Source organism: Mobula birostris, chromosome 22 (assembly GCF_030028105.1).
Source record: "Mobula birostris isolate sMobBir1 chromosome 22, sMobBir1.hap1, whole genome shotgun sequence".
Classification (NCBI taxonomy): domain Eukaryota; kingdom Metazoa; phylum Chordata; class Chondrichthyes; order Myliobatiformes; family Myliobatidae; genus Mobula; species Mobula birostris.
In genome coordinates, this window is record NC_092391.1 from 24193645 (window position 1) to 24218970 (window position 25326).

Genomic DNA, 25326 nt, shown 5'->3' on the forward strand with positions numbered 1-25326 from the left:
CCTATTTTTGCCACCAAAGTGGATAACTTCACATTTATCCACATTAAATTGCATCTGCCATGAATTTGCCCACTCACCCAACCTATCCAAGTCACTCTGCATCCTCCTCACAGCTAACACTGCCACCCAGCTTTGTGTCATCTGCAAACTTGGAGATGCTGCATTTAATTCCCTCATCCAAGTCATTAATATATATTGTAAACAACTGGGGTCCCAGCACTGAGCCTTGCGGTACCCCACTAGTCACTGCCTGCCGTTCTGAAAAGGTCCCGTTTATTCCCACTCTTTGCTTCCTGTCTGCTAACCAATTCTCCATCCACATCAATACCTTACCCCCAATACCGTGTGCTTTAAGTTTGCACACTAATCTCCTGTGTGGGACCTTGTCAAAAGCCTTCTGAAAATCCAAATATACCACATCCACTGGTTCTCCCCTATCCACTCTACTAGTTACATCCTCAAAAAATTCTATGAGATTCGTCAGACATGATTTTCCTTTCACAAATCCATGCTGACTTTGTCCGATGATTTCACCGCTTTCCAAATGTGCTGTTATCACATCTTTGATAACTGACTCCAGCAGTTTCCCCACCACCGACGTTAGGCTAACCGGTCTATAATTCCCCGGTTTCTCTCTCCCTCCTTTTTTAAAAAGTGGGGTTACATTAGCCACCCTCCAATCCCCAGGAACTAATCCAGAATCTAACGAGTTTTGAAAAATTATCACTAATGCATCCACTATTTCCTGGGCTACTTCCTGCTGAGCCTGTGCAGCAGCAGTTCTGAGGCCAAAGCACCCTCTCAAAAGGTGCACTGCCCATGTCTGAGAGAAAACCTTTTCAAAGCACGCACATTACTCTGGGCTAAAAGGGAGCAGTCAAATTTTCCCACAGTCTAGCTCAAATAAAGATTCTCAGTGTACTTACTAATTTCATTTATACTTCCTTCTTCCTTGTCAGCCAAAGAAATGTATTCACTACTGAGAATTTTTAGGCCTCCGTTGCCTCCCATAAAGGTGAGTCCATAAGTATTGGAGATGACTAGGAGATTGACCCTGTCCTTCGGCAATTCATCAGGAGACTGAAAGACACGGATTCTCTTCATTTGTCGAAACATGAAGTACTGCAAAAGAAAATGTGACATGTTTAAACACCAAGCATTACAACACTCACTAAAGGAAACCAGTAAAACTTAAAGTGGACATCAAGGCAACAAGACAATCCATGCATGAGAATTAAATACATTGGCATAAGTTGCTGGGCCTTAGGAAAAAACAAGGACAAATTGGATAGCAGTGTCAAAAGGCTCATACTGATATAAATGATAACATGGCAATCATCAACATTATATGATTGTACAATTACTAGCCTCCGTCACATCAGCTTTGTTGCAACAGTTGTACTACCTTAGAACCTTTACTGCAACTGAAATCTGAAATAAAACCACAGCATGCTGGAAAAGCATTTTCAGGATCGCCAAAACATCAGAGAACATTGATGAAACTCAACATGGAAAAGCTGCTGCAATCAACAAAGAAAAAAGTCAAAGTTTGTAAGACTGACGGTATTTTGGCATTCATTACAAGGAAACTGACTACAGGAATAAAATGATGCAAGTTGTGGAGCCTAATGGCAACTCCTTTACTTGCATCCTCGGAAACAGCTGTATTTCTATCTTTAATATCTCTATTTGAAGACCCTGACCTGGAGTTACACGCTGACTTCAGTTGTTTGCAGGAATGGGACCCACTCTCAAGGTCTCACGACTGGTCGCTAATTGATATACCAAGGATGCGGCCTAGAAGACTAGCGCGCCTTCAGGGTTCCGGGATTTCATGGCTCTGGAGGCGGACGGACTCGGGGTCAGTGCCTCCACAGGAAATTGGTGTGTCGCGGGAGTACAGGGAAGATTGAAAGCAGCGAGCTGGCTGCTGGCTGTGTGCCCAGAGACCTGAGTTCTTTGGGCACAGAGCTCAGAAAAAGCGACACAATAGACTTTTAACATCGTAAATCAACGAGCTGTTTTGTTATGTCTCCCCTCTCGCTGTAAAACAGGGGCATCTCTTTTTCCCTTATTAGGGAGAGAGAGCGAACCTGTGGCACGTTGAATTACTGAGTGAACGAGTAGTCATTGGAGGTACTGCAAGTCTGTGTCTTTATTGATGCTTTGCTGCACACTAGAGTGCTCGGTGGGGAATGCCGATACTTTTTTGTTGGTAAGTGAGGGGGGATCATTGTTTTGCTGCTGCTTATGCATGGGAGAGGGGAGCTAGGGGGTGGGCTTTAGGGTTCTAACATTTAATTGTCATCATTCTTTGGGGCACTCCTCTGATTTCGTGGATGGTTGCAAAGAAAAAGAATTTCAGGACGTTTATTGTATACATTTCTCTGATATTAAGCATACCTTTGAAACCAAATTAATTCACACCCAGTGCACAGTTTTAAAATCATTACCTAAAAAAGGGATATACTTGTCATTGAGGTGGTGCAATGAAAATTTACTTGATTAGCTCCAGAGATGTCAGATTTCCTAGGTGAGGAGACATTGAGAAAACTAGATGCGTTTTCTCTCAAATTTAAAAAAACGAGAGGAGATCTCATCGAAACTTGAAAAAATACTTGCAGGACTCAACAAGCTGGATGGCGGACTGAGGAACCAAGAACTAAAGGTTACACTTCCAGACCAACGTGCAAGAAAGTTATGACTGAGCCAAAGGGGAATTTCTTATCCAGAAGACTGTGTATCTTTGGAATTGTCAGAGTGCTGCAGAGGTTCAGTTGCAGAGTTCATTCAAAAAAAGAAAGTGATAGATTTCTCATCAGTAGGGAGACAAGAGAAAAGTGGTCAATGCCAGAAAATAGCATTGAGGTACATAATAGATGACTTAAAGGGCCAAATAATCGACTCTTGCTTCTATTTCTTTTGCATTGGAAGCAATTCAAACAAGTTTTAATCGACCAGTATCAAGAATGAGCTGGCTATCAGTTACTTTTGTATGTGACGGAGTTTAGACGAGTCAAAAGTAATTCGATTGAATTTTAAAAATTCCAATGGACTCTGACAGGAGGACTGTGCAGAGGATTTTTCTTTTGGAGGAGAATCTAGAACTAAAGTGATAATTGTTTAAAGCTGAGAGTTTTGGGTTGTTTTATCCGAGGATCCCAAGGCTTTGAAATTCTCTTCCTCAAAGGGCAGTAAAGGCAAAGACAGATGGATTTTTGAAAAGAAAGGTTACCAGAGATATGCAAAAATGCAGAACTAAACTTACACTAGAGCAGCCACAACCTTACTAAATGTTGTAATCATCATCCTAATCCATATGCTTAAGATGGAAAGGTTTTGATACAACTAAAGATGGTTGGGCCTGGGACACTGACATGAGGCTGGAATGACTGGCCTCAAACAATCATCTTGGCTGTCAAGGCATGGTCCAGCCCAATCAGTGATTTTCCCTTTGGTGCCCATCAAATCCAGCCCTTTAATGTCACACTCAGTCAAACACTGCCTTGATGTCAAGGGAAGTCACTTTTACCTTGCCTCTGCAATTTAGCTCGTAAACGTTTGGACTGAGACTATAGATTCATGTAGCCATTTGGCACAAAAACACGATCTTCAACCTATCGTATACATGCCGTTCGCTATATTTATTGATACTAGTCCCATTTGCTTTGGCAATTCAAGTGCTTGTCTAGATGCTTCTTAAATGTTATAAAAGTACCTGCATCTCACAACCTCCTCAGCATTTCAGATTCCATTGACTCTCTGTATGAAAAATTTCTTCCTCAAATCCTACCTAAACCTCCTATATCTAACCTTACATATACAGTTGCAAGAAAAAGTCTGTGAACACTTTGCAATTACCCGGTTTTCTGCACTGATTACTCATAAAATGTGGTCTGATCTTCATTTAAGTCACATTAATATACAAAGACATTCTGCCCAAACTAATAACGAACAATTGTACATCTTCTCCTCAATACTGAGTGCGCTATTTAAACAATCACAGTCTAGGTTCAAAAAGTATGTGAATCTCTGGGATAATGCTTTCTACAAAAGCCATTTGGAGTCAGGTGTTCCAACCAATGAGATGAGACTTGAGGTGTGGGTTGTAGAGCTGCCCTGCCCTACAAAAAGGATACACAAAGTCAAGTTACTGACAGAGCTTGCTCTTCTCAAGAAAGATTTGTTAACGTGCGCCGTGCCTAGATCAAAACAACTTTAGAGGAATTGTAGAGATGCATGAAGCTGGAAAAGGCTACAAAAGCATTCTCAAAGACCTGAGTGTTCACCAATCCGCAATAAGAGAAATTGTCTACAAATGGAGGAAATTCATTACTGTCGCTACTCTCCCTAGGCCTGATCAAAGATCACAACGTGCAATGCTTAAGGAGGTGTACAAGAACCCAAGGGTAGCAGCAAAAAGACACACAGGAATCTCTATAACTTGCTGAAGTCTCTGTTCACGTGTCCACTATCAGAAAAACACTGAACAAGAATGGTTTTCATGGAAGGACATGAAAAGTACAATTGTTCATGTGTTGCTACTTTTGGCAGATTGTGTTTGTCTATTATTGTGACTTAGATGAAGACCAGACCACAATTTGAGTAATTAATGCAAAAAAACAGATACTTGCAAAGGATTCACAAACTTTTTCTTGCAACGCCATGTCCTCGTATTTTAGACAACCCCCACTAAATGAGATTGTTATCTACTCTACTTATCAACCCCCTCACAATTCTGTATACCTTCAAAGTATTTCTACAGGTTTATAAAGATTGACTTTAAAATATTACTACAGGTTTATAAAGCACTGAATGGTCTGGGGCCAAAATACATCTCTGATCTCTTGCTGGATTGTGAACTTTCCCGAGCTCTCAGGTCATCTGGGGCGGGTCTGCTTACCGTCCCCAGGGTCAAAACTAAACATGGTGAAGCAGCTTTTAGTTACTATGCACCACATATCTGGAATGGCTTTCCAGGGGATCTGTAGTCTGCCCCTTTAAGCTCTTTTAAATCAAAGCCTAAACATAGAACATAGAAATCTAGAGCACATTACAGGCCCTTTGGCTCACAATGTTCAGGTGACCATGTAACCTACTCTAGAAATCGCCTAGAATTTCCCTAGCACATAGCCCTCTATTTTTCTAAGCTCCAGGTACCTATCTAAGAGTCTCTTAAAAGACCCTATTGTATCCACCTCTACCACTGTTGCTGGCAGTGCATTCCACACACCCACCACTCTGTGTGAAAAACTTACTTCTGACATCTACCTTGTACCAACTTCCAAGCACCTTAAAACAATGGCCCCTCGTGTTAGCCAGTTCAGCCCAGGAAAAAGCCTCTGGCTATCCACATGAACAATGACCTCCCAAGTGAAGGCTTAAAACTTTGCTTTTCGCTATAGTTTCTAATTAGAATCTCTGCATTGTAACTTCTATTTATCATATCTATTTTTGTGTGATTTTATTCTCTTACATATTGTTTGATATTTGATATTTATATATTATTCTATGTAAAGCATTTTGAACAGCCCTGTGTTTGAAGAGTGCTATATTAATAAACTGGCTTGCTTTGGTGCCACTTCCAGAGATCAATGGGCTTGTATCCCAAGGTCCCTCTGTTCACCTACAGTCCCACTATCCTACCACTCACTGTGTTTGTCCTTTTCGTGTATCTGAGGCCTTCCGTTGACCATGGGTGTTGCGTGCCAGCTGTCTATGTAATATGCAGACTAGTACACAAACAAGCCAGGGCAGTCTGATATGGAGAGCAAGCCATTGCCCGTGCAGCAGGCTCCCCCTTGCCTCGCCACACAGCTGATGAACCCAAAGGAACAGCAGAGACTGACATAGTTTGGTACCAGCAGCATCACAGGAGTTGCCAGTCAGCATTGAACTCAATGTAGGACAGCCTTAAGGACTCCAGCTCCGGATTTTTCCCTTGGGGTTTACTCCCAAAGCCTTCCCCATGAGTGGGTATAGCCAAAAGGTAGTGGAGGTTAGAGATCATAATTTTCCTTCTCCTGGTCCAGCTGCCAGGTACGGTTGATGAGCTATGTTGCCTCTAAGCCGTGCGTGTGTGTGCATGCGCACACGTTTTTCAACCAGCGCACAAAGGAAATTAATGTGCGCACAAAAGGTTAGTTACCTGAAATAATGTAGTAATTAATAATTATACTTATTGAAAATAATCTTTTAGCTAAATGTTCCTGTTAACTAGTCTATTTTTCAAATACCACAATGCACGTCACTAATCTACGTTACCTCACCTCTCCTGTTCCAGTTTGTACAGCTGCATCACGGCGGCAGCCATCTTTGGCGGACAGTGTTCATATTGTAAAGTTTACAAAGATCTGTTTCAAATCCTGTAGATAGCTTACTAAGTTTTTACTGAAAAAATATTGATTCACTATGTCAAATTCAAAAGAAGCGAAGGGCATGAAGCGCAAAAGACAAAGTGGCAAAGTCAAAGTTTTGCTAAGCCAACAAAGTGAAGAAAACGACACAGTAGATACAAGTTCGCTGTTGACTTTTATAAATAGTCTTTGTGTTCATTTAGAAGAACGGTTTCCTGAAGATGAGGTACAAAAATGGTCAGCTTTTGATTTCTCGGCAATTGCAGACTGTGACTTCACATTTGGCGATGAACAAGGTAATGCCTTATGTCTAAAATATCATGATTTTCTAGCTGAAAATACTGTCATAGTTAGACAGTATTTTCCGTGCAAGAAAAAAATTAAACCCAAACTGATTTCAAACTTTGCTCAAATGGTGGCACTTGTACTTCAAAATGAAGTTTTGCGACCTTGCACAGTTGATGGACATTGGGGGAACCTTTCTTGCATCTAGTGCGGACTATGAGCGAGGTCTTAGCCCAATGAATCAACTCAAAAACAAGCTGAGAAACCGTTTAGGTGAATGTCATTTGGATATGTTAATGAGAATCAAAAGCTATCAATTGGATGGAAGTTCTATTAGTCTAGACAGAGTTTACAAAGAATGGCTAAATGCCAAAGACAGGAGAGAGAAAAAATAACTGAGTGACTTAAACATGTATATTACTTTGTTGTTATTCTGTGCAGTTTTATGTCAAATATTTTGTAAACCTACATAAACTGTGCCATGTGTGCATTCAGTGCTCACATACTTTTGAAGCAGGAAAAATATTTGCACAACATAAGATTTTTGCACACACTGACTACGAAAAATTAGAGGGAACATTGCTGATGAGCCCAAGCTGCCTGAAGCGACTGGTTTAAGGGCACTAGTAACCTGCCTTTCCCTGTATTCTGTCAACAGAAATGGTTTCACCAGGCTTGGTAGTTAAACCACATGTAAAGGCCAAGAGTTGGACTTGGTTGTCAGAGGCTATTTGAGGCGTAGGCCATTGGGAACATTTAATAGATTGTGGAAGCTTATCCCCACTACCTCTTCCAACTACGACAACCTTAAGGAACATGAATGACATTCATTCATACATGACCTTCCAAGATGCATAATTTCACACCTGCCATGACTAAACTTCATCTGCATTGTTCCACACAGTTTTCCATCTGAGCAGCATTACACTGTTGGCTACGACAGTTTTCCTGGTCATATACAGAATCACGAGGTCTTTAGCAGAGAAATCCAAAAGTGGGCATTAGTGAACAGGTTGTTGGTGAATAAGTGCAACTTGATAACACTGATAATTACCCCTTTACTTTACAATGATTGGGAGAAGACTGATTCTGCAATAATCAGCTGGATTGTGGTGCTTTTTATGCATATGGTTTATCTTGGCAATGTTCCACATTGTTGGGTGGATGCCAGTGTTGTAACTGTACTGGAATCACTTGGTTTGAGGGCAGATCTTCAGCATCGCTGCTGAAATTCTGCCTCCTCTCACAGCCCTTATTGTATCCAGAGCTCATCACACTGAATTAATCAATTTGATTAAACACCAGTTTTGTGTCATTTCAGCTTGCTCCTGAGATCCCCACCACAAGCAGAAGAACTACAGGCCGGTCTGCAGCACGCACCTTCTGGGCCCTGCCATCACTATGGGAATATTCATGGAGACTACTCCCCCAACCAGTTGTTCAATTACACACCATAATTCATAATGGTGGACAATGATGGCAGATATGACATTACTGCAGATGTTTTATCTGATCCACTACTTGAGAGATCATTAAGTATTTTCTACTTTTCTGTTTTGCTGATAATCATGCGTGTAGTCCTCTGTTGCAGCTTCATCTACATTTTATAGTATACCCAGAGCTGCTCCCAAGTTAGAAATAGCCAATCAATAGCTTACTATTTCCCTGTTACACAGATTATAAAATATCTTCTCAGGATACTCAAAAATTACTTCGTACTGTTTATTAACTTGGCCCTCGTGAGTAGTTAACTGTGAACAGAAAGTAAACCACGCAAATTTCAAGGGTTAACATAACATACACATTCTGTCCGCAACAATCACACTCGAGGACAACACCACCACCCGTTCCCACTTCTTATCCGTCACTCGCTTCATCCATCACGCTCATCATCATGTCACTCCATCATCATAACTCTCTGTTACCCCCATCCGTGAACTCCAACAAGTTTCTTTCACCAGATGTTCACAACTTACCTTCATCTCCCTGTCGGGGGCAGCGGCCACAGCATCCCCCATCGTAAGTCACTTATTTCCCGCCGCCAACCAACAAACTGCGAACGGCCGCCACCAGGTCCCGGCTCAAGCAGGCCACAACACGCGTCATTTCCGGTATCTCATCACAATCCATGTCAAAGTCACGCGAGAGTGAACGGGCGGATTGACAGCGGCGGGAGGTGGCACCGCGTCACTCCGGTCCAGGCGCGGAGAACTGAGTTAAAGTTGTAAATGCTTATATTTAACACGTTCTTGCTGAACGTTAGAACTTCGGTTCTTCGCTTGAGTCTTGTCCACGTGAAGAAGAACATGCATTTTTATAGCACTTTTAGAAACTCCAGAATGTTTTTAGAGCCCTCCAAATGCCACAATGTGCAAATCGTTGCCCTCAATTTATTCTCAATAGCTTCCAAAAGAGTGCAAAATGACAAATAAAAAACACTTTGACTTTCCGTTTGGTAATGCCAAATTATTGTTAATAATTGGGAGGTCTTGGGGTCCAACTCAGCTCGCTTTCAAATAGTACCATAGACTATTAGACATGACTGGCAAAACAAGATCACAAATGTTTCAGCCTTTAGCATGAGGTCCACTATTGTTATGGAGATAGATATCCTTACGGCCTCTCTTCTTATTAGTTGCTCGGTTGTCTACCATTATTCATGAATAAATGTCACAGCTGCAGAACTTTGATAATCTATTGACTCTGTCTATTGTGTCTAATTTTTGCTATTTAGCACCCATGCAACTTTACCATTGTCCACACCTCATGTATTTGGGACCCACTATGGCCTGCGCTCATAGGACACTGGACAAAGTATCTAGAATATAACAGAGCAGCCATACAAAAGGCCTTGCTGTCCTCCTCCACATCGATGCAGCAATGAAGAAAGCAAGACAGGGGCTATATTTCATTCAGAGTTTGAGGAGATTTGGTTTGTCAACCAAAACACTCAAAAACTTCCACAAATGTACTGCAGAGAGCATTCTGTCTGACTGCATCACCATCTGATATGGGGTGGGGGGGCTACTACTGCATAAAATCGAAGTAAGTTTACAGAAACTTGTAAAATTAGTCAGCTCTATCATGGAGACTAGCTTTCACAGTATCCAAGACATCTTCAAGGGGCGGTGCCTCAGGAAGGCAGTGGCCATCATTAAAGACCCCCACCACCCAGGACATGCCCTTTTTTCATGGCTACGGTCATCAAGGAGGTACAGAAAACTGAAAGCAGACACTCAGCAATTCAGGAACAGCTCCTTCCCCTCTGCCACCTGATTCCTAAATGGACATTGAACCCATGAACACCATCTCACTACTTTTTTTTCGAATTTGTTTTTTTGGTGTTGCTTATTTTAACTTAACTATTTAATGTCTATTACAGTATATATTTACTGTAATTCCATTTATTTTCTCAATATTGATTTATCATGGATTTCATTGCACTGCTGCTGTAAAGTTAACAAATTTTATGACATATGCTGGTGATATTAAACCTGATTCTGATTTTGAATATCCCTTGATTTTGACACATTCAAACAATAATGAACCTCAACCTTTATTTGCTCAATCAGTATCCATAGTAAGGACACACACCTCGGTGTGTCCAAGACAGAAAAACTTTTGATGCGATCTTGTTACACCAGGCAGTCAGTGGGGAAGTTTCGATGTTAATGCAATTTCATTAATGTTACACATCTATGCACATGAGCACCACATCAGTGAATCCCTCTACCAGAGCTGTGAAGCGTTACAGCCAATTATTCGAAATAAACATTTGAATGTTTATGGTTGAACAAAGTGAGACTAACTTCCGTTAAATAATTGGTTTATTCCGCGTCTGAAGCTGTACAAAATCATGAAATGAATCATTATTCCTACAACACAATATACTGAAACTTCCACATACAGGGAGATGAACAGAGAATAAGCAGAAACTATTTCCTAAAGTCAAAACCAATGAGCTGAGAGAATGAGAAATAAATTGTACATCAGAGGCAGGAAAGGTGGCAGAAATGGTGTGGTATTGGCCAACTTAATCAAAGATTATTAACAAAACATTAAATACTACAAAAGCAAAAAGGATTTACAACAGTGAAACCAGAACTCTTGAGATTACTCATTTAATGCTGGCAAGAGTATATATTGAGATCATATTGGTGCAGTCACATAGAAGTCCATATAATCCTTCCTCACATGTAAGTATTACGGTTGATCATCATTCTCAGTCCCCCACACTTGCCAGAACCCAACACCCCTTAAGCATCCAAAAATCTATCATTCTCATGCACAAATGCTGGAGGAACTCAGCAGGTTGTGTGTTGCTCTGGATTCCCAGTATGTACAGAATCTCGTGTTTATAACATGCTGAGTTCCTCCAGCATTTTGTACACATTGTGCTGGATTTCCAGCATCTGCAGAATCTCTTGTGTTCACGTGACCTGCTGAGTTCCTCCAGCATTTTGTGTGCGTAGCTCTGGATTTCCAGCATCTGCAGAATCTCTTGCATTGATAATTCTCAAATTTTATTCACTCAGGTTGGAGCAACTTTGTCTTGACTGTGGTGTGATCTGCAGGAAATCTTTATAAGGTTAAGAAAATATTTTCTTATGTTGGTGCAAGAGAAAATACTTCCACTTCTGTTGAGACTGGAACGTGGGATCCTAAAACTAAGTTAATCAAATCATACACCAAATGGAAGATAGTAGATAGAAATTAGGCCAAATGGGCTGCAATTAAGCATAGAGGTGGGTTATCTCTGATTACCCCTCCCATACCATTGTTTAAGGTAGTGCCACCAGATATAATGAGCACCACATGAAATAGCAGCAACCTATTGAGGGATAGGAAGGAACTGGAGTACCGATCTATTTGAAAAATACCTCCCCGGGCTTTGAAAAGTAATCAGATTGGTGCAAGAGGAAGTAAACTTGGATTTTCATATGGCACATTGTGCAACCCGGGATATCCCAAAGTTCTTCACAGAAAATTACTATTTTTAAAGGGCAAGAATGGTAATGAGTACTGCATATGCAGCAAGCTCCTAGTATTCGTATAATGACCCAATAATCTACTGTGATGGTGTTGGTCAGGGAAAATCCTCAACCAGGACACTATATAGAAACCACCTTTTCTTCAAACACATGCAAGGGGAACCTTTTACATCTACCTCGGAGAACAGTTAGGATTTATCCAAAAACTGCACCTCCGATGATGCTGCACACCTTGGGAAAGATGTTGGTAGTATGGACTGGGGACTGAAGTCCTTGGAGTTTGAAACTACATCTTCCCGGCTCCAAAGTAACAATGCTACCCAAGAAACCAAACGTGAAACTTAAATGGTGTTTTCTATTGAAGATTAGGGGACTGCAACGAAAAGGGCATTACTATATCCAAAACTGGCCGAGCCTGCCGGATAATGTTAGATTGATAATTACGCAGTAAGATGAATTTGAAAAATAGCAGATAAGAATGCTGAGTCTTGACTGACAGGGGCTGCAAAGAGCTTAGTTTGCTGCAATTCCACTCACCCACCACCTCAAAAAGGCCAAGATAAAACATCCCACAAGGCTACTGACAATCCAAGACAGGTGCGTTGTCGTCCCCAGTTCCTCATCAGCAGCTGAGTCACGGGAGGCTGGAGATGTCCCTCTTAGCAGGAGGTCTTGTGGGTTTTGAACCATTTCCGTCACTTTTTCCTTCAAACATCATAATTCTGTAAAGAAATGCTTTAGCTTCAATTTAATTTTTTAAACTTGTGGTATTAGAATCAAAGGAAATTTTCAAACAATACTCTTTTAGTGCACCTGAATAATATAAAAATATTGGGGGAGGACTTTCATTTATATTAGCAACACACACAAAATGCTGGAGGAACTCAGCATCTATGGGAAAAAGCACAGTCGATGTTTCGGGATGAAACCCTTCGGGCAGGACCCTTTCGTAAATGAAAGGCTTTCATTTATACTGTTCATTTCCAAGAAATCCCAAATCATTGCACAGGCACTGAAATAGTTTGGAATGCACTTAGAATGACAGTGCTACAACACAGGAAACAGGATAGCTAATTTGTGCACAGTAAGCTCCCACAAATACCGATCTGATGATGTTGACTGGATTCACAACATAACTTTGTTTATTTTTAAACGGTGCTGGGGATGTAACCAGTGAGAGTTGAAAGAGTCTTGTTTTATATCTAGAAAACTGCACCTCTAGTAGTGCAGCCCCCCTCAGTACTGTTTGAGAATATCAGCCTGTATCAAGCATGTAGCAAATCACGGCAACTGGACTTGCTCCGTTGCCCAGAAGACATTTCGCCGCTCATCCAAGAGGCTGCATCAGTTCTGATCTATGGTGGGTAGTTTTCCGGCTTATAAACTCTGAGAGTTGTTTAAAGGTATAGCAATCACACGAGGGTTGTTAGGAGTCATAGAGGTAACGAGAGAATCATTAGCCTTATAGTCCGACAGAGGGGTTAAGGAGGCCATCTTTGTCAAACAGGAAAACCCATCCCTGAGGGGGTGGGGTATGACACCACCTATCAGCTACTTACAATGCAGCCCTTACATCTCTATCTCGGTGTCTCCACAACAGCTCCCGCCTCCATTCGTGCCAAGATAAGACTAGTGACCCTCTCGTTACCTCTACAACTCTTAACAACCCTCATGTGATTGCTATACAGTACTTTCAAACAACTCACAGAGTTTATAAGCCGGAAAAATACACACCAGGGATCAGAACTGATGAAGCCTCTCAAATGAGTGGCGAAATGTCTTCTAGGTAACATGGCAAGTCCAGTTGCCTTGACTTGCAATGCCAGTGATGACTGAGAACCTTCATAGACAAGTATCGGTTTGTATTTCTGTGTTTTAAGACTCAGCCACCGAAGACATTTAAAGGCCACATGTCAACACCCACATTGTCTCACAACCCCAGCCCCACCAAAGTGTCCCACAGTCTAGTTCCAAATTTTATAAACAGGGTAATTATTGACAGCACTATCTGTTAGAGACGGGATGCAAATGGTACACTGCAGAACAAATAAAAGTAAATTTCCTCAGGGATCAGTTTTGTTAAAGTTCAATTCCTTACAGTAAACGCAGGATATTTTCTCAAGAAACGTGCATGGAATTGAGTGTAGTCACATATAAAACAAGCTCAGATGTAAGCTCATCTTGCAGTCAGGGTTTCCCAACCTTCTCCCTTCTGACTGGCTACCTATTGCAAATAGGATCTCGAGATACTCGACACATTTAACAAGATCATCTGGCCTTTGGATGTTGCCTAAATGGGCAAAGGAGTAGATTCTCTCACAGCAGCAGAACGGTTTAACAAAGGCACTAAATAAATAGAGCAAACGCCCGGGGTCAGTCCCAGGGAAGGGAAAGGAAGGTGTGAGAAAGGGTGGCGAATGTGAAGCAACAGACTGGAGGAACTGCAACACAAGAGATTTCTGCAGATGCCCGAAATCCAGAGTAACACACACAAGATGCTGGGGGAACTCAGGTCAGGCAACATCTATGGAGAGGGATAAAGAGCTGGCATCTCAGGCTGACAGCCTTCGTCAGGACTTGCTGGAGGAACTCAGCAAATTGAGCAATATCCATGGGAGGAAAGGAATTGCCAACATTTCAGGCCCAAACCCTGCATTAGGACTGGGAGTAGAGAGACAAGGTAGCCAATATAAAGAGGAGAAGGGAAGTGGTGAGAGGAGTCTGAGGTGATTGGAAGACTTGGAGGGAGGGAGGAGATGACAGGGGGATCGTGCCAGGTAGGGGAAGGGAGCAAAGGTGGAGTTGGGAGTGGTGACGGGTGAATGAGAAATGGAGGCAGGTAAAGATGGTAGATGGAACAAGGGTGGTGGAAGAGGAGAGCAGTATGAACGTTGGAGACAGCTGCTGGAGGGAGATAAGCAGGAACGCATAGGACTAACACCCCACTACCCAATCATAATTGACTGATTACAAGGGTGAACTGTATAAAGTGCATTGATGGAACCAAGTGGGGGAGGGGGAGATCGTAGGTGGCGGGGGGGGGGTGAGTTTGTGATAAAGGGAACAAAGCTGACAGGACTGCAGGAGGATCAGAAGGAGAGAAGGAGTGCTGAAACAAAATTAGAGTTGTAGACGAGCCTAGGTTGTCCTCCAATGTGCATTGGGCCTCACCTTGGCACTAGACAAGGCTGAAGATGGACAGGTCACTGTGAGAACATGCAGGGGAATTGAAACAGCACGCACCTGAAAGATGAGGAATGCGATTACGGACTGAGTGCAGGTGCCCTGCAAAGCTAACACCCTCCCTTGATCTGGAGAAAATGTGGCGGCGTCTCATTGCAGCTGGAAAATGATATGGTGAACGTGGGGGCTAAAAGCGTGACAGGCGAGGACTAGGCAAACTCTATCTCTGTACTTTCTGGGGGGAGATGGGGTGTGAGACACAGTATGAGACAAGGAGATGGTTCATCAGCCACAGCAGAAAGGAAGCCACACTTCCTGAAAAAGGAGTCCCAATGTACAGATGTCCTGGAACGGAAGAGCTCACCTTTATTTCATTGTGTTTATTTATTGAGATACAACGTGAATTGGCTCTTTTGGCCTTACAAGCCGTGCTGCCCAGCAACCCCAGATTTAACCCTAATCTAATCAGGGGACAATTTACAATGACCAATTAACCTATCACACACTCGGCGATTCAGGAACAGCTTCTTCCCCTCTGCCATACAATTCCTAAATGGACGTTGAACCCATGAACACTACCTCACTTTTTTTTTAATTATCCAAGAAATTTTTAATCTGACTACTTAATATGAATATACTTACTGTAATCGATTTACTTTTTTCTTTCTATGTTATCATATATTGCATTGTACTGTTGCTGTTAAGTTAACAAATTTCATGCCACATGCTAGTGGCAATAAACCTGATTCTGATACCAACTGATACGTCTTTGAACTGTGGGAGGAAACCGGAGCACCCGGAGGAAACCCACGCAGTCACGGGGAGAACGTACAAACTCCTTACAGGCAGCGGCTGGAATTGAACCGGGGTCGCTGGTACTGTAAAGCATTGTGCTAACCACGACACAACCCTTCTATGTGGTGGAGACAAAGAAACAGTGAGAAAGTGTAGCATCCTTACAAGAGACAGGGTGGGAATAGATGTCATCTGTGGGAGTCAGTGGTTTCGTAGGAAATATCTTTATTTCCCGAGACGGAGGTGAAGAGATCTAGAAAAGGGGGAGAGGTGTTGAGATGGTGAATAATCTATAGCGATAGGTAATGCAAGCAATATAAGAGGATATTGAGATATTAGAGAGGGTGAAAAAAAAAAATCACCTTTTTCATCCTGGCAGTGATGCGAGATATCCACCAGGATGAAAAAAACTGAGAAGACTGAGATTTTTTGGTAAAGATAAGACTGCTAGAAGTCTTTGAAAATTTTAATTGGTGTCATACTGCAAAGAGATATTTTCATTTATGGGTTTTACAGCATTTATAATCATTGAGGTTAAGTTATTTACAAATTAAATGAGGAATTCAGCAGAACCTATCCTATTGAAAATGTGGTAAGGAGTGGAAATGACTACCATAGTGAACAGTTAAGGGAGATAACAATGATGTATTAAAGGGAAGTTGGATCAGTACCCAGGGGAGAAAGGAGCAGAGGTTTTGCTGATGGAGGAAGAAGAGTGGGAGAATTCTTCTGTGGAGCATTATCAGCATTAATACCTGCTGATTTAGTGCTCTGCAAATCCAGGATAGCAGAGAGGGATTTTTTTTTATTGCATTAAAATTAGCTTTGTCACGCGCATCAATACATACAGTGAAATGCGTTGTGTGTGTCAAATCAAATCTGAAGACTGTGCTGAGCAGCCCAGAAGTGTCACCATGCTTCCAACACCAACAAAGCATGCCCACAGCTCTCTAACCTTAACCGTACACCTTTGGAATGTGGGAGGAGACCCACGGGGTCATGGGGTGAACATACAAACTCATTACAGACACTGTAATAATACGCTAACCACTGTGCCTCCATGGATTTGGTGCAATGTGCAGGCTTACATCTACGCAGTGAATCTCTGGGATGCAATGGTGATCAAAATACACTGTTGAAATCACAGTGAAAACCAGGGAATTACAAAAACAACCTAGATCCTGCATAGGGTAAGGTGGGTTCAGTTTGATTTTTGGGCATCTTGATAGAATCCAGCGCATTAGCAAAATCCAAGTGGTATAATTCAGCATGCAGTGAAATCCCAGTTCATTGTGGAGGAATTCAGGAAACTCCAGGACAATTCCTGGCAAGTATGGCAGAATTCATTCCAGGAAGTGTAGCAGGTTCTCTGTAATTCTACCCACACAGTCACCCCCACAGGCAGAGGCTGTAAATGCAACATGACTGATTGATATATACTTACAGTGCCCAACCTGTCACAGAGTCCTTTCTCTCCGGTTATTATATAGCTAATTAACAAACAGTTTGGTAGTAAAATATGTAAAATTTTTTCGACATCACTCTCATTTACAGGTATGTACTGGATATTAACCACTGCATAGTTAGTTGTAAGAACATAAGAAATAGAAGCAGGAATTCATCATCTGGCCCGCCGAGCATGCTCCACCATTCCGCAAGATCATGGCTGATCTAGTGGGCTGTAAGATTTCACTATGTCCAAGATTTCACACCATCCTGGGTCTGCAGATCACTGAATCATAAACACGAGCTTTGGATTGTACTGTCCACCAAATCACATCATGCGCTTGGATTGGAACTTGGCATTGAGTTAAGCCCCACACTTCTGAGATCACACTGTGCACTAAATCTCACCATCCAGTTCAGAGATGTCAGTCTGTCCTATCTCTGGTAACTGCTTCCTATTATAGCTTTGGGTACCGAAAACAGAGATGCCTATTTCTCCCTTATTAGGGAGAGAGAGAGAGAGCCTGTGGTATGTCCAATGCGAAGTCTGTAGTATGTGAAATGCGAAGTCTTTGGAGTACTGCAAGTCTGTGTCTTTGCTGTTGCTTTGCTCACGCTGAGTGCTCAGTGGCGGGTGCCAATGCTTTTCTTTAGCCGGTGGGGGGAGGGGGGATTGTTGCTTGCTGCCACTTACATGCGAGGGGGCTGGGGGGGGACCTTGGGGTTCTAACATTTAACTGTCATTCATTCTTTGGGGCACTCCTCTGTTTTTGTGGATGGTTGCAAAGAAAAAGCATTTCAGGATGTATATTGTATACAATTCTCTGACATTAAGTGTACGTTGAAACCTTGAACCACACCATACCCACCAGCAAACTCTAGACTAGGGGTTCCCAACCTTTTTTAAGCCATGGACCCCTACCATTAACGTGAGGTCCGTGGACACCAGGTTGGGAACCTTTGCTTACTCGTCTATTAGAGATTCACTTGGAGTGCAGTGGAGTGTCTGAGCTTTCACATCCCGATAAAGAAGGAGTCTCATTAAAGTGCAATTGAAACCCAAACAGACGATAGGCCCTGTGAACGGCTTTAATGCCTGTACTCATTCTAAATCAACGCAGCCCCCTCATTTTGAGCTGAGTGACTTGAGGCATGATGCATCAACCCACAATAATCCATTCATCCCACTCTCTTATGGAGTAATTCCCATTTAAATGACGCAAGTGTAGGCTTGAGGTTGGCCAATGACAATGCAACAAATGATATCACTAACATGAGGCAAAGAGAGTGCATTTAGTGACTCTTCACTATATTCCTGCTTGGTTTTTATGCTCCATATTTCAAATACAAATTAATTGTTAAATGCCTCCAGCTTGCTTAAATGCAATAATAAACTGATGAAACTAAATTATTCTGTTCCACATACACATTTTGAAATTCTGTACACAGTTCTTGATCCTTAAGTATAGAGAATGATATTAAACACTTATCTCCTTCAAATGGGGAAAAATATCATGGCTTTATAATTAATCCAAAAGTAAAAAGATTGTTATAATGACATCATATAATTGAGAATAGGTTATTACTTATTGATGCCATTTTATCCAGCTACCAACTAAAGAACACCACCCCTTTCCTCTATTTCCCACTCTGACTTTTTACTTCTTCTCACCTATTACTTCCCCCTGGGTCCTCTCCTCCTTCCCTTTCTCCTACGGTCCACTCTTCTCTCTTATCAGATTCTTTCTTCTCCAGCCCTTTACCTTTCCCACCCACTTGGCTTTGCCTGTCACCTTCCAGCTAGCCTCCATCCCCTCCCTCCACCTTTTTATTCTGGCATTTCCCCACTTCCAACTCAGTCCTGAAGAAGGGTCTTGGCCCAAAATGTCGACTGCTTATTTATTTCCATAGACGCTGCCTGACCTGCTGAGTTCCTCCAGCATTTTGTGTATGTTGCTTTGAATTCCCAGCATCTGCAGACGTTCTCATGTTCATGATAAACTGAAGAATCCATCTTTGTATTAAATCTTTATGATTTCAGAACATGCTAAGCATTTCACAGGCTATAAATTAATTTTTGAAGTAAAACCATGTCATAAAATGGAAAATTTATATGCCAAATTGCTCACAAGTCCCACAACTTATTTATATTGCATCTTTAACATTGCAAAACATCCCAAGGCATTCCAGAGGAATAATTATCCAAGTATGATATTGGATCACATTGCGATGAGTAATCAGATAGGAGGGATTTAACAGCCATCCTGTGGAGATGAAAGGAGGAGAGGAGAGCTTTTGAAGAAAATTTCTGAGCTTTGGCGATAAGCAGCTCAAGGCGCAATCATCAATGTAGCAATGAAAATCTGAGCAATCCAAAATCAGGCAGTTATGTCTTGCAATCTTAGATGTTGAGAGGGTTGGATGAGGCATTACAGTTATTTACTTTGGTATCTCAGCCATTGTTACGCTGCTGACAAAAAAAATCTGATCACAAAGGAAAAACCAGTTCTTATGGATGCCGAGGTTTTCAGAATACAACTCTCATTTTAGTTCCAGTCAGTACCAGTGGTATTGGAACCCTGAAACATCAGTGTCTATAGATTTCAACGTCCCTGCCTCTTCATGAGACTTTCACTGGTTCAATTTTGTAAAAGTTGGGAATTTCTAAATCCTCTCCAATGCCTTCTCTTAATTTCTGAGGCTAGATGTGACATTTAAAAGTACCTCCAAAACAGCAAAGCATTTGGCACCCAGTTGCCATGTGTGAGATTGGCCATCATGTCTTTCAGTCCTATCTTTTGTCATTCCTACCTCTCCTTCACTTAATTCTGTCACTTCTGCCAATCAGCCTTCCCTCTCTTCCAGCTTTTCAAAGACCACCCCTTTCATTCTTTCTGCCTTTAGAGGCAAAACAAGTACCAACTTTGACCTGATATGTTAACTCTGATTTCTACCCCATAGACACTGCTGATCTGATGTTTAATCCATGCCCATGCCTGTTTATATAGGATACCTGTAGCCCATGGCTCATTGGCGACATTCCTGCCTCAAAGTCTTATGGCCAATAGTTTGACTCTGAGCAGCCCTTACTCAACAATGACCTCCCGGCCTGACATCTGGACCAAACAACAACCGAGGCCGGGTAGAAAAGAGACTTCTGGCACAACCTCGGCACTTTACAGAAAATACTTTTTGATTGTAGCCACAGTTGTTAGGCAGGAAACAGGGGAGGTAAGGTAGCCCCCAGCAGCCTCTCAGAAACAGCAATATGATAATACTGTGGCGGCCCGCACACGCGGAACTCGAACCGCCATTGGGAGCCGCGGGCAGACACGCGATAGCGCGTTTGGAACTACCCGCTCGGGGCGGACCTTCTGGGGACAGTCTGACGTCACGTCCGCCCCGCGGGTTGCAGGGGCCCATGGGAGGGGAGATTTAAGCGTGCGATTTTGAATCAGTAAAGGCATTCTGAGTTCAGCTTTCTCTGCCTCCGTGTGTTTCTTTAGTAGCGCATTTGCGCGCGACTACATTGGTGACCCCGACGTTCCAGACAGCATCTGGAGCCAGCGACTCAGCGACCAGCCATGAGTTCGAGCAACTCACACAGTGCGGTCTCTCTGAAGCTCCCGACTTTCTGGGCCACTCAGCCCCACGTTTGGTTCGAGCAGGCTGAGGCCCAGTTCAATATCAGAGATATTACAGCCAACGCCACACGGTACTACTACATGGTCAGCACGCTCGACCAGGAGATGGCAGGCCGGATCATCGACTTCCTATGCCAGCCACCAACGGAGGACAGGTACACTAAGCTTAAGGTGCTCCTGATCTGTACCTTCGGGCTCTCCCGCTGTGAACTCCTAGACATGGACGGCCTGGGTGACCACACGCTATCCGAACTCATGAATGATATGCTGGCGCTCATGGATGGCCATAAGCCGTGCCTTTTATTTGAACAGCTGTTCCTCGAGCAAATGCCAGAGGACATTCGCCTCCTCCTCGCCAGTGAGGATTTCAGTGACCCACGCAGGGTCGCGGCTAAAGCAGACGTCCTTTGGCAGAGCAAGCAACGTAGAATAGCCTCCATTGGCCTAGCCACGATCGCGCGCCCCAAAGCCCAGGCCCCGCAACCGAAGCCGTCGAGACCCACGGGGGAAAAAGACTAAAGTTCAGAACAATGGTGTTTCTATCACCAAAGATGGGCTCAGGCGCGCGCCGCTGCCGTCCACCATGCGCTTTTCCAGGAAACGCCGGGGCCAGCCGTCGCTAATGGCTACGATGGCTGGCCACCGAGACAGCCTCCTGTACCTCTGGGACCGACACCCCGGGCAGCGCTTCCTGGTAGACACCGGGGTCGAAGTCAGCGCACTCCCCCCCTCCAACATGGACACTCGTACCGCAGTCCCAGGCCCCGAACTCACCGCTGCATTATTCGGATGTACGGTCCACAAACTATCTCACTGCATTTCGGGTCCAGCCGTTTCACTTGGACTTTCACATTGGCAGCGGTGTCACAGCCACTACTAGGGGCAGATTTCCTACGAGCCACCTGCCTCCTGGTCAACCTAAAAGGCCGGCGTTTAGTCCGCTCCAGGACGTTCCAAACTTACCAGCTCGGAGAAGTCAAGCTACTGGCCCTCCACCTGGATTCCGTAACCCTCTCTGGTAACAAATTCGCCAGGGTGTTGGCGGAATTCCCCTCCATAGTCACCCCGCAGTTCTCCACGGCCAACACCAAGCACGGTGCAGCACCACATCCACACGCAAGGACCACTGCTGCACGCCCGAGCTCACAGGCTCCCACCCGACAAGCTCCACCTCGCCAAGGAGGAGTTCTGTAAGATGGACGAGATGGGAATCGCACGCTGCTCAGACAGCCTGTGGGCATCCCCGCTGCACATGGTGCCCAAGTCCGCAGGAGGATGGAGGCCGTGCAGAGACTACAGAAGGCTCAATGATGCCACAACTGCCGACAGATACCCGGTACCCCACATCCAGGACTTCACGGCGAACCTGCACAGAGCGACCATCTTCTCGAAATTTGACCTGGTCAGGGGATACCATCAGATCCCAGTGCACCCCAACGACATGCCCAAGACAACCCTCATCACCCCGTTCAGCTTGTTCGAATTCCTGAGGGTGCCTTTCAGTCTCCAGAATGCAGCCCAAACTTTCCAAAGGCTCATGGACTCGGTGGGACGCGGCCTGGATTTCGTTTTCATTTACTTGGATGATATCCTGGTGGCCGGCAGTTTGCACCAAGAGCACGTGGCACATTTGCGCCAGCTCTGCCAACGCCTGAGCGACCACGGACTGGCAATCAATATGGTGAAGTGCCAGTTCAGGCTGACGGAGATCGATTTCTTGGGCCACAGAGTCAACCGACATGGTGCAGTTCCCCTACCGGACAAGGTCCAGGCCATCCGCCAGTTCCCCAAGCCCAGCACGGTCAAGGGCCCGCAGGAGTTCGCAGGGATGGTCAACTTTTAACATCGGATCGTGCCGGCAGTGGCATGCATCATGAGACCCTTGTTCAGCCTGAAGGCCGGCAAGGCCAAAGAAGTGGCACGGGACGCGGAGGCGTTCGAGCAGGCCAAGGAGGCGCTGGCAAAGGCGGCCCTCCTAGTGCACCCGAGAGTCGATGTACCCACGGCACTCACAGTCGACGCTTCCGACATGGCAGTCCGTGGAGTCCTGGAGCAGCTCGTCAAGGACCAGTGGCGACCACTCATTTTCTTCAGCCGGCACCTACAGCCACCAGAGGTGAAGTACAGCGCCTTTGACAGAGAGTTGCTAGCGCTCTACCTGGCCGTCCGGCATTTCCGGTACTTCCTCGAGGGAATGGAGTTCACCGTGTATATGGACCACAAGCCCCTCACCTTCGCACCGACCAAGGTATCGGACCCATGGTCGGCTCGGCAGCAGAACCATCTGTCCTTTATTTCAGAATTCACCACGGACATCCGCCACATCACAGGGAAGAACAACGTCGTCGCCGACACACTGTCTCGCCCCTGCCTCCACGCAGTAGGCAGATCGTCCTCAGGAATAGTCTACGCAGCACTGGCAGAAGCACAACGGTCGGACACCGAGATCCTGGCTTACCGCACCACCGTTTCGGGGCTCCAGTTGGAGGACGTCTCCATCAGCCTGGCAGCGGATCGATTCCTGTGCGGCGTGTCTCCCGACAAACCCCGACCTGTGGTACCAGCAGCATGGCGGCGTCGGGTGTTCGACACGCTGCACGTCTTGGCCCACCCGTCCATCCAGGCGTCCATCAAGCTGTTAGCAGACAGATTTGGCTGGCACGGTTTGCGCAAACAGATCAGACACTGAGTCAGGACCTACGTACACTGCCAGACCGCCAAAGTCCAGCAGCACGTGAAGATTCCCCTCCAGCAGTTCCAGCCGACGCACAGGAGGTTCCAACATATCCACGTGGACATCGTCGGCCCCCTGCCAGTCTCCCGGGGCGCCAGGTATATCTTTACCATGCTAGACAGATTCACCAGATGGCCGGAAGCCGTACTGCTCGCAGACACGTCCACTGAGTCCTGCACCAAGATGCTCATTGCAAACTGGATCGCCAGGTTCGGCCTCCCAACGGACATCACCTCCGACCGAGGGGCGCAGTTCACGTCTGGTTTGTGGACAGCACTGGCGCAGCTCCTGGGCACCCAGCTGCATCACACCACAGCGTACCATCCCCAGTCCAATGGTTCGGTAGAGTAATGCCACCGGCATCTCAAGTCGGCCCTGATGGCGCACCTCAGGGGCCCCAACTGGACAGATGAGCTTCCCTGGGTCCTACTGGGCATCCGCACAGCCCCCAAGGAGGACCTGGACACCTCCTCGGCGGAATTGGTCTACGGCACCCCCATGACGGTCCCAGGAGAGTTTGTACCAGAGGCCCGAGGTTCGGAAGAAACTCCAGCAGTGGTGCTAACGAGGCTGCGGGACAAGGTAGGGACCCTGGCACCAGTCCCGACCTCCAGGCATGGTCCCACGCCATCCTTCACCCCTAAGGACCTCCGGGACTGTGAGTATGTTTTCACTCGCAGGAGCACGCACAGGTCACCTCTACAGCGGCCATACGAGGGACCCTTCAAGGTGATCCGGCACAATGGATCCACGTGTGTCGTGGAGTTGGGTGGCCGGGAAGAGACTTTTATAGTGGACCACCTCAAACTGGCGCACTTGGACATTGAGCAATCAGTGAGGGTACCGGCACCGCGCCAGTGAGGCCGGCCACACAGACTGGGGGCTCCACTCCCCCGATGGACGTTTCTGGCGGGGAGGGGGGGGTGGTGTGGCAGCCCTCACACGCAGGACTCGAACAGCCATCGGGAGCCGCGGGCAGACACGTGGTGGCGCGTTTGGAATTACCCGCTCGGGGTGGACCTCCCAGGGACAGTCTGACGTCACATCTGCCTCGCGGGTCGCAGGGGCCCATGGGAGGGGAGATTTAAGCACGCGATTTTGAATCAGTAAAGGCATTCTGAGCTCAGCTCTCTCTGCCTCCGTGTGTTTCTTTAGTAGTGCGTTTGCGCACGACTACAATATACAAATAATCTGTTTATGGTGATGTTGGTTGAGGGATAACCACTAACTCTGGGAAAAACCTCCCACACTTTCTTCAGAGAGTGTCATGGGATCTTTTCAGTCTGCCTGAGTCTCTTTTAAAGTCTTATTTGCAAGGTGAAACATTCAATTCATTAAACACTTGCCTTTGGAATTTAAATCCAACCACTTCCACAGCTGGTTGATACAAATAATGTTCAGTTGCTGTCTATACTTAATCTTGTTCTATGTAAACACAGAAAATCCCTGCTACACACAGTCTGCTAACTAGGTCAAGCTGCACTCTTAAAAGGGCAATGTTTAATATTAGAACAGAATATAAATACTTATAAGAACAAAATGTCCGTTGTCTTAAATATGAGTGATGGTCAGTTTTTGAATATCAGAACATATTCTTCCCCATTATAAACAGCAGAGACAGGCTGGGCCCCATTGTGGAAAGGTGGGTAAAAATCTCTGCTTACAGGTCATTCTGGTCAAATACATCATTGTTCTCCGAATGCTAATTGGCCTACATGTGAAATCATGTATTACAACTCCTTAGTCACAATAAGTTGTGGATTCAAGTCCCGAACCATAGAAACCTAAGTCCAACCTAACAGTCCATTAAGGGAGGATAAGCTTGTCACGTGAAATATTAAACAGAGGTCTTCTCTCCTTCTCCATTCGGCACAGCTGGAGGGTACTTCCCG

At 44.8% G+C, this 25326-nt stretch overlaps 2 protein-coding genes across 3 annotated transcripts in view; both read right to left on the reverse strand.

Annotated features, from left to right (window-relative positions):
- nup214 (nucleoporin 214) overlaps positions 1 to 8727 on the reverse strand; it is a 124745-nt gene extending 116018 nt beyond the window's left edge. For both annotated transcript variants that reach the window (XM_072240327.1, XM_072240326.1), the window contains exons 1-2: positions 8618 to 8727; positions 927 to 1122 (exon numbers count right to left, since the gene is read on the reverse strand). In XM_072240327.1, coding sequence (XP_072096428.1) covers positions 927 to 1122; positions 8618 to 8659 — 238 coding nt within the window. In that variant the 5' untranslated portion in view covers positions 8660 to 8727. The remainder of the gene's footprint in view (positions 1 to 926; positions 1123 to 8617) is intronic.
- Positions 8728 to 10436: 1709 nt separating this feature from the next.
- Positions 10437 to 25326, reverse strand: part of LOC140186271 (allograft inflammatory factor 1-like) — a 49997-nt gene continuing 35107 nt past the window's right edge. Inside the window, exon 6 of the mRNA XM_072240328.1 lies at positions 10437 to 12354. Within this exon, the coding sequence (XP_072096429.1) occupies positions 12267 to 12354 (88 nt within the window). The 3' untranslated portion in view covers positions 10437 to 12266. The remainder of the gene's footprint in view (positions 12355 to 25326) is intronic.